Source organism: Trypanosoma equiperdum (assembly GCF_001457755.1).
Source record: "Trypanosoma equiperdum strain OVI genome assembly, contig: ctg_764, whole genome shotgun sequence".
Classification (NCBI taxonomy): domain Eukaryota; phylum Euglenozoa; class Kinetoplastea; order Trypanosomatida; family Trypanosomatidae; genus Trypanosoma; species Trypanosoma equiperdum.
In genome coordinates this window covers 12,486-21,765 of record NW_027124714.1, presented here as the reverse complement: position 1 = coordinate 21,765, position 9,280 = coordinate 12,486, and the positions used below count along the sequence as shown (strand labels likewise).

The window sequence follows — 9,280 nt, the reverse complement described above, 5'->3', positions numbered from 1 at the left end:
AAAAAGGAAAAAAAAGGAAAAAAAAGAAAGGTATGGGCCCCCACCGTATGTCCCGGTAGCGAATAACAAATGGATGTACAGCGAAGGGTTTGGAAAGAGAGTATTGAGAACTGACGTGTTTGGTTGTGATTGTATTTTTGTGTTTTGACTGTTTGGTCAATAAAAAGGGAAGAGAAAAGGGAAAAGGGAGGTAAATCACGTAAAATGGTTTCTTCGTTCATATGGGACCACACACGCGGCATATATATATATATATATATACTCTTTTTTTCTTTTTGTTTTTTTCGAAGCGGTTGGGGGCAGTGTATATGTAGGATCAGTAGCATTTGGGTGTAACAGTGTCCTCATTATTAAGCTGGAACCAAATCAAACTGAAGGAAAATAAATAAAAGAAAAGTGGGCGATATGGGTAAAAGAATAGGAAGGAAACAATACTCTCCAGGATGGCGTACCTTTTCTTTTTTTTATTTTTGGTAGTTGGGGCGAAAACAAGTAACCAAACCCGACTGAGTTCAGCTGAGCAAGAAGTGATAGTACCCCGCTGTTATGAGAGAAAGGGAGAAAAATAATTAATTACATATTTTCAAAAGGAAAAAAAAAAGAAAAAGAAAACACCCATAAATGGTACTAATTGGCGCACATGTGTTACCCGTATAACAAATGGTGAGCAGGGAACGTATCTTCTCCCTTTTTTGTTTTGTTTTATTTTGTTTTGTTTCCTCTTCCTCTTCCTCCTTTTTGTTTTTGCTCGTTTTGTTTTTTCACCTTTTTTTTTATTTCATGTCTTTGTTTGTTTTTGAGGTTCCCTCCTTTTTTGTTCAGTTTTGTTTTGGTAAAAAAAAAATTACTTTTGCTGCACTTCTTTTCCTTCAGTGGCGATGTGTTGATGCATACAGTGGATGAGATAATATATATATATATATATACAGCTGAAAAGATGAATTCGGGTGGCGGTTTGTTTGTTTGTTTGTTTTTTGTATTTTACACACACACACACACACACACGCACAGCACAACACAAATGAAACAAAAGGCAAAGGAGAAAACATTTAAAAAATGGGGAAAGAAGGGATGAAAGGAAAATATATTAAAGCACTGTGGAGGAGGTTCAATGAACGCGAAGGAAGCTGCTACTGTTGTGATAAACAAAGAAATAATTTGTAAAAAAAACAAAACAAAACAAAAACGACACGATTCATCACGCGTTAGTGGACTGTGCGCAACATTTACACTGTGCCTTAAACTTGTGTAACCCATCTCAGCATACATGGACAAACATAAGCATATAATTACCTACACGTTCCTCCTCCGTGAAGCAAGCAGGGAAGAAAATAAAATCAGAAGCACAAGAAAAAAAGACAAAAAGGGGGTGTTTCCCGCCGTGTATGTGCAACAATGACTTACTCATGCGTGCATGAAGGAAACAGCACCGATGGTTGTAGTGTATTTGACAACATTTACACTTCTTTTTTCTGATATGTACTCGTATTCCTTTGTGGGTTATTGTTTATTATTATTATTATTACTCTAACTTTGCTGAACTCTAGAACTCAAAACCCACTAAAATACAACGCAGCCTCTCTGCTTTTAGGACGCGGTGAGCTGGTTGGTTGGGGAAAGGACAGTAGCCGGTTCCTGCGCGGGTCGGCATTGAACAGTCAAAAACAACGTAGGAAAATAGCAACATTGTAAAGGCTTATATATATATATATATCTTAAATTCTACTTTGGAAGACGTCGAGTTACGTCAAATTTGGAAATAAGGGAAGCACCGCTACAGTGAGAGAGGGAAAAGGGGGGAAATACACTCAAATTTAATCATTTGCGAGCCATTTTTTGGTTGAGGGATTTGTGGCATTATGAAGTCGGGTAAGCTATTGATATTTGGCGGTACGGGGTTCGTGGGCTCAGTAGTGGTTCGGAAGGCTCTACAGCGCGGCTGGAGAGTAATATGTGCAACTCGCGGTGGCGTACCAATACACGGTTCACCTTTGTATAATGAATTCACTTCATTACAACAGAAGCACGGAGACACGCTCTCACAGGGAGTTGCACACGACACGTGTCATGTCCCCCAACCGCTAGAGTTTGTTTCCCTTGATGCCACAAGTCGCCTGCAGGTGTTTCAGTTCATGGATGACCACCCGGATGCAAGTGCCATTATTAGTTGCATTGGTCTCCTCACTAGAGATCACGAAATGGCGCGCCGTGTTTGTGGTGATGCCAACGTAAACATTGCAGCAGCTCTGTACGAACGAAGAGCTGTTGCACGCCGCATGGTTCTCATCTCCGCGGAACCAATGGGCACGCGTGCCGGTTTTTTCTTGAACAGTCGCTGGGCGCTGAAGGGCTACTTCATGGGAAAGCGTGTCGCTGAGCGGGCCGTGTTGGAGAACCTTGGTGACGACGGAGCTGTGCTGAGACCTGGTTTCATTTATGGCACGCGGCACGTGCCACTCGGGGAGGGTTGTGTGCCGGTTCCGCTGTGGCCTATCGGCAAGCCTCTTGAAGCAGTGCTGCGGCCGCTGCACCTCCACGGCCTTTTGGTACCACCGATTAGTGTCGATGTTGTTGCAGAAGCGGCGGTGCGCTTAGCCGAAGCACCCGGACCGAGCACCGTACTTGACTATTACGGTATGCAGCAGGTCTGTGGGTTGCCTCAGGATGGTCATCATGTGCTGGGTGGAGATAAAACAAACAAAGAGGAGTGTGGTGATAACAATCAAAGTAATAAATGACAATGAGGGCTAATATGCTCAATGTGGGTTTTGCTGCTGACGAGCGTTGTGGATATGTACCATCATTGCTCACCATCACATCGGGTGCGAATGACTACACATTACAAATGGTTTCAACTGAGAAACTTTTATAATCTCTGCAGTGGGTGACGCTTCCCGCCATCGGGGTTCCGCTGTCCATTTCCTCCTATCTATTATCTTTGTCTGCCAGCATGGTTTTCAGGAATTTTAGGAAGGAACGGTGCACAGGGTTGCCTTCGATAGCGTTTTTGGAACCTCATTTTTTTTTTCTGGAGCCGCCACGGACGGACTGTACCTGTAAAAGTAATAAGAAAACCGTTTGCAGGACCTCACATCCACAGGTGGGGAAAGTTGTGAATGGTGTGTGGTAGGGTTGGCCTGAACGACCCAGCAGAAAAAAATACTCTGCGACACTATTGAGGCAGTTTAGCGAAGGGGTCAGTGTGGATATATAATGCGTTCCGTTATTCGTTCCTGCGTCATCTTTCCAGCTGCGGGAGTAGCAATGCGTCACGACTCCTCGCAACAATGGGTGCTGAACGTTATGTACGGCACTGGGCTGGCACCGCGTTATGGCTCGTGGAAAAGTTTTGGGGTAGGGGATGCATTGAAGGAAAATGATACACCGGTGCTTTACTGCAAGGCCCTCGTGCATGCAAGTGGTGGTGGACGCCGCGCCCGCGACTGGGTCGCTGGGTGTTCAGCCGCCTTATTCCCATCGTATGAGTTGCTTAAAATTGCCATGCGCCATAACAGCAGCGAGGAGGATGTAGAGCGATATCGAAGGCACCTGGTGGAGACACTAGAGAAGGCACAGGGACCGCAGACTGGCTCAGCAAATGACGCTGGAAATGTAACCAGTGGCGAGGATGGTAGTAAATCGGATACCGAAAATGACACTGACATTAACATGCGTCTTAGTCAAATGCCTGAAGTTCGTTGTTTTGTATACGACGCAATGAGGGCAGCGTGCTTTCACCGCTACAAGAAGGTTCCTGAGGAACAGCGAGTCAAGCTCTTCACTGTAGCAGCGCGACTTGGGTTGGATGAGGGGACAACCATGGCAATATGGCGACTTGTCGAGAAGGAGGGTATTGTGGCACGAGATAAGCAGCGAGCATTAGAAAGTCCATGGAATGATTGAATTTATAGCTGTGCATGCGTGTGGGGCCGTAAAGGTGTCTCCCAGTCTTCTGTTGGCCATCCTCTGCATTGGGTATCACATAGTGTTTCTGTGCATCGAGTTTTCATAGAACCTTTGAGTATATCCAATTCCTGCAATGGAAGGAAAGTGCTAACTGCTGCAAATGGGGGTTAAGGCCCTTAGCCAAATGATGAGCGCACCGAATCAGTTTTTCGCGAATAAGTTACGTTCTGTAGCGGCTGATGTTTCTTCATCGGCCTTTGCTATGGTTTATCATCTCCATCCACTCGGTTACCCTCTGGTTGTGGCTATTTTGAGCTTCTAGTTTGTTGAGATTACCACACTAACGTCCTCAAGGTTGTATTGTTTACTGGAAGATTATCATTGATGGTGTTATTACCGTTATTGTTCACATCTCCTCTTCCATTTGCTCGCCTTCGTTTGTGCCTCAGGGCGCCCACACATCCCTCGGGGAGGTGCCTTGTCGGTGATCCCCACAAAACAAAGCGAGTGAGTGTACGCTGACTTTGTTTTTCTCTTTTCCTTTTATTTTCTTTCCCTCTTTTTTTCGAATCGTAAAGCAGTGGTGGTAATTAACAGGAGAGTGAAAAAAGAAAAAAAGAGAAATAAAGCAAAAGAGGTTCCTTCATACGCATTCTAGTATACGAGAGAAAGAGACGGGTGCGGTAAACAAGAGAAATGTCCTCGCGTTACGACTCCCGCACCACCACCTTCTCGCCTGAGGGACGTCTTTATCAAGTGGAATATGCGGAAGAGGCAATATCGCAGGCGGGCACTATCATCGGAATTCTCACTACTGGTGGTGTCGTGCTTGGCGCTGAGCGGGGGCAGCAACATGGGTTGTTCGATACAGAGAACATGGAGGATAGAAATATAAGTGGAGAAAAAGTGTATAAGATTTCAAATCATCTCGGCTGCAGCGTCGCTGGCGTAACTTCTGATGCCTACGCACTAATCAACTACGCTCGACTGAGTGCAGCCCGCCACTTTTACAGCTTTCAGGAGCCGATAGCCGCGGAAGACCTCTGCCGCATGGTGTGTGACGAGAAACAGCTGTACACCCAGTATGGTGGTGTGCGTCCCTTCGGTGTGTCATTTCTCTTTGCAGGGTGGGATCGCCACTATGGCTACCAACTTTACCACACAGATGCAAGCGGTAACTATAGCGCATGGCGGGCGTATGCCGTTGGACAAAATGACCAGGTTGCACAGTCACTTCTCAAGCGTGACTGGAAACCGGAACTTACACTGGAGGAGGGCATTGTGCTTTGCCTACGGGTCCTCGGTAAGACGATGGACGCTGTGAAGCTTACGCCAGAGCGCTTGGAGGTGGCGGTGCTCCAACGCGTTCAGGCACCACTGACCCAAAAATTACTGGACCCGTACGGTGTGAACCCAAAGATGGTTCCGAGCTTTAAAATCTTGACTGATGAAGAGCTGAAACCACATGTTGACGAAGCAAACAGACAACGTGAGGCTGAGGAGGCGGAAGAAGCGGAAAAGGAGAAAAAGAACGAGAAGCGCTTGGCCTCGCCGTAATTGGCGTGCAACGTGATGACGAATGGGATGAAGAATAGGGGGGAAAAGGAGGTTTTTTTATGACCTAATAGTGTGCTAGTAGGAGTTGAAAGGCGCTTGCGCTTCTGGAAAGAGGACGATAAAAAAGCGTTATGCATAGCAAAGTGCCATTATGCCGATAGTGGGTAGGGTGAATGCAGGAAGGCAGGTGGTAAGGTAGCGGAGCTAACCGAGTGGGAGGGAAAAAATCACTTATTTCGCCTACTTTTTTATTTGTCACATACTTTACCCTTTCATTCTTTCCACTCTTTCGTATGCATGTGTTACTTTGTTTTCATCAGTTTCCGTCCACTCATGCCGAAGTGAGGGGGCGCCTGCGCAACTCAACCCTATACCCGGTTGGATATTTGTGACATGTGCGGTAAATGCCGAAATTCCAAATGGTCATTTGGGGGTTCTATCTGCTTTCTTTTCTGATATATCGCATTTTCCATACTCACGAAAGTTTATGCAACCGTTGCCTACCTCTTCACTTCTGTTTGTTCACGCGGTTTCTTGAAGGGTATTTCATGTTTTAGCTACCATTCCATCATCAGTAAGTCGAGGAACTTTGACACAACTCTAAACCCCAACTCGCACACACCCGGACGCGAAATCCACTGTGCGACTCAATGGAGCATTTGCGGTGAAGGTGAAACAACTCATGCAGCATTATCTGCACTGAAAACATTCAAAAAAAAATGCTCTGCGATGCCATCGACCACTAAATTACGAGGGATGAATGTTCCAAGCAATCATCGCATTTTCCAGGTTGTACAAGGGAATGAACAGCAGTGAGAGCACCGGGCTGGGAATCTCTGCAAACAACAACAACAACTGAGTATTATGTTGCATTGAGAGCGACACGGAATAGGGCTGGGTTGTCCGCACAACCGATACGGTTAATGTTCGTGGGGCCAGACCGTGAACATGACCTCGGTAGAAACCGTCTTTTTTTTCTTGCATTTCGTACATGTTCTTATTATTTACTGCTCCCTGGCAGTGACGGCGTGATTGCCGTCTATTTATAATTTTATTTCTCAATATCCTTCCCTTCCCCTCTTACGATTTCGTTCTTGCTCTTCACGTTTCGTGCGCTGAAACACTCTATGTTCCTATAACTGTTCATATATTTGTGCTCATATACCCCTTTTCTTTGTTTCAAGCTTCCCAGTACGTCAATTGTTCGCACTGGTAGGGATCAGCAAAGGCTGAGTAGCAGAGGGAGACTCGTTCGGTGCGCACAGTGGGGATGATAGAGTTCGCCAGCCCGCAGCGAAAGGGGCTTTTGTCACCCCTGTTAGCAGAACAGGTGCATGAATTGCCTGTGAAGGGTCCCTTTAGTGGAACATATTATACTGTAAAGGAAAATAAAGTAGCGGCTACAGTACAGCGACCTCCTTCCACGCGATCAAGGGCGGCTGCGGCGTTTCCACAACCAACAGGACTAGCGCACAGGTGGCGATTCATAAAACAGGAAGTGTTTGACTCCAACTACTCGCCGCCTCCTGCGCTAAGAAACAGGTATAATACGACGGCTGCGCCACACCAGTCCCCCACACCCCGCAAGGCTGAGCAGCAATCTCAACAAAAACCTCAGATGAATACGGGCGCATTTTCGAGAAGACCATCAACTGCTGTCACTTGGGATGAGTTCCATCGAAGTGATGCGGGTACGCACACTAATCATTCACCCCAGCCTAGCGTGTGGAATACGCCCCGTGGTTTATTGGAGAGGGCACTGGAGGATGACAACGATGTGGAACTGCCACTAATTCAGCAAGTGGTGAAACCCGAACCAGCGACAAGGGGACCAGTCGTTAGCCGACCGCCAAGTCGAAGCAGCGTGAGTCCGGTTTCCTCTACAACAACAGCGACGGAGACTCATCACCCGGAAACCACATCATCCTCCACCCGCACCATATGGCCGAACTTCTCAGTTACTCACAGCGTAGAGGAGAAAGCCACAAACGGACCGAGTTGCGACGAGGATCCGAGGAAAACGCTGGAGTTGCTGACGCGCACACCCGTGCGGATTGGTTCCAGTACTGTAGAGTTTACCTCATGTGACGACGGCAGTCGACAGTCACCGGGGATCCGGGGGGCACACTCGGGGTTGCTTCCAGGAGCTTCCTTTACTGACCAGGCTCAGCGGCTTCGAGTAACGCTCTTAACCTCCGCTTACCAGAAGATGGTGGATGACTTGGTAGAAATGCACGAGTACACTCCAAGTGAACGAGAGGCGATTTATCGTCATGTAAGTATATTTCGGGAACTTCCCCTACAATCACGTTACCATGAGATGCATCCGTTGGTCAATATGCGTTTGGCAAAAGTTGAGGTCCGCCCCAGGCAGCTTCAAAGGAAGAGTAGCTTTAATGCAGTGGAAACACATCGCGGCAGAACAAGCAGGTCGGGCTCGCGCACCGGTAGGCGTGGGTCTGCATGGCGACGCCTGTCATCAGTTGGTTTGGGCAGCCTTAACAACCCTGATAAGGGTTCAGGGAATTTTTTAAGAGAGAACATGTAGGCATCCACCGTTGCCACATTTTTTTTTTCAATTCCTGTGTATAAGGGGAAAGAAAAAGGAAGAAAATACAAAAATTACCTGTGGTCACCTTACTCCCTGTTTGTATGTTTTGTTTGTTTTAAATGTGTGTAGGTGTGTGTAGTTAGCAGTTGCGTTGGTTCTGCGTTTGAAAGTGCTGAGTGGCACTCTCTTTTCCTCTTTCTTGTGTGTGTGTGAGTTGCTTTCCCTTTTTTTTTGTTGTTTTGTTTTTGTTCCCTTCTGGCCACAACATTCGCCACTGCTTGTCACATCATTTTTTTTTTACAACTGGTATTTTTCATCCACCGGTTGCTATTGAGTTGGGGGCCCCACCATGATTGTGCACTTGCGGAAAAGAGAAAAGAAAGTTTTTGTTTTCGCTTTTGTTTTTGACAAATATGAAAAGAGAAACTTAAATGTAAAGACGTCTCGTCACACATTGAGCAAATGGGGGTGTCTCTCTTCCCCTTTTTATTTTCTGGTGTATAAGCATATGTGTGTGTGTGTGCATTTATTTTAAGAGTGGAAAGAAAGAAAACTGTGAGCAAGTTGTGGAGGTGATGGTGTGAAAGAGGAGTCAAGTGCACTTCTCAAGTAAGAGGGTCAAAGCAAAGGCAACAACACTAAATTAAATAAAATGGTGTTAAGGGAGAAACGAGGGTAAAGAAAAGAAATAAAAACGGATGACTATATTACGAACACGAGCTTGCACACAAGAGTATGCTTCATTTCCACCATAAGTGGAGGGGTGGCGCCCAATTAAGCAGTCGAACCACAAATATCCTCGATTTGTTGAATCTCCTTTGTATTGTTATACTTTCTCTTTGTCCCTCACTTCAGTTGTGGTTTGTTCAACACTTCTGCCGTGAGGTAGTACCAACAGTAGGTCTCCGAGTGGCCGAATAGGGAAAGAGTGAAACAATTTTTTTCTCTTGAAAATACAAAATATATTTATATATTTATATTTTTGTTGGTGAGGCGCTGTGAGGAGACAGTAAATGTACCATTTTCTTACGAACATGACATGTATCTTTTCTTTTCTTCTTTTTCTATTTTATCATTATTGTCCTATATTTGAAGTTGTGTTATCCATTTGTTACTTACTTTTTGGTATTGCGCTTCCCTTTTTGTTTAGGATAGACTCTTATGTAACATCCAAGCGCACAAAATCAATACAGTGAGTGGTATTTGCTCTCACTGTAAAAGAGAAAGATAAAAAAAGAAGTGTATTGTATGTGCCTACCCCACCCA

At 45.7% G+C, this 9,280-nt stretch overlaps 4 protein-coding genes across 4 annotated transcripts; all 4 read left to right on the top strand.

Moving 5' to 3' along the window:
- Positions 1-1,859: 1,859 nt before the first annotated feature.
- TEOVI_000357500 (NAD dependent epimerase/dehydratase family, putative) lies at positions 1,860-2,738 on the top strand (the record flags this gene model as incomplete). The annotated part of the gene is made up of 1 exon (XM_067226464.1): positions 1,860-2,738. The coding sequence occupies one exon, from the start codon at positions 1,860-1,862 to the stop codon at positions 2,736-2,738; it is 879 nt and encodes a 292-aa protein (XP_067082565.1).
- A 475-nt stretch (positions 2,739-3,213) lies between these two features.
- On the top strand, positions 3,214-3,903 carry TEOVI_000357400 (uncharacterized protein; the record flags this gene model as incomplete). Its single annotated transcript, XM_067226463.1, has 1 exon — positions 3,214-3,903. The coding sequence occupies one exon, from the start codon at positions 3,214-3,216 to the stop codon at positions 3,901-3,903; it is 690 nt and encodes a 229-aa protein (XP_067082564.1).
- Positions 3,904-4,602: 699 nt separating this feature from the next.
- Positions 4,603-5,463, top strand: TEOVI_000357300 (proteasome alpha 3 subunit, putative; the record flags this gene model as incomplete). Its single annotated transcript, XM_067226462.1, has 1 exon — positions 4,603-5,463. The coding sequence occupies one exon, from the start codon at positions 4,603-4,605 to the stop codon at positions 5,461-5,463; it is 861 nt and encodes a 286-aa protein (XP_067082563.1).
- Positions 5,464-6,733: 1,270 nt separating this feature from the next.
- TEOVI_000357200 (uncharacterized protein) lies at positions 6,734-8,011 on the top strand (the record flags this gene model as incomplete). Its single annotated transcript, XM_067226461.1, has 1 exon — positions 6,734-8,011. One exon carries the CDS (start codon positions 6,734-6,736, stop codon positions 8,009-8,011), a length of 1,278 nt encoding a protein of 425 aa, XP_067082562.1.
- Between the last annotated feature and the right edge of the window lie 1,269 nt (positions 8,012-9,280).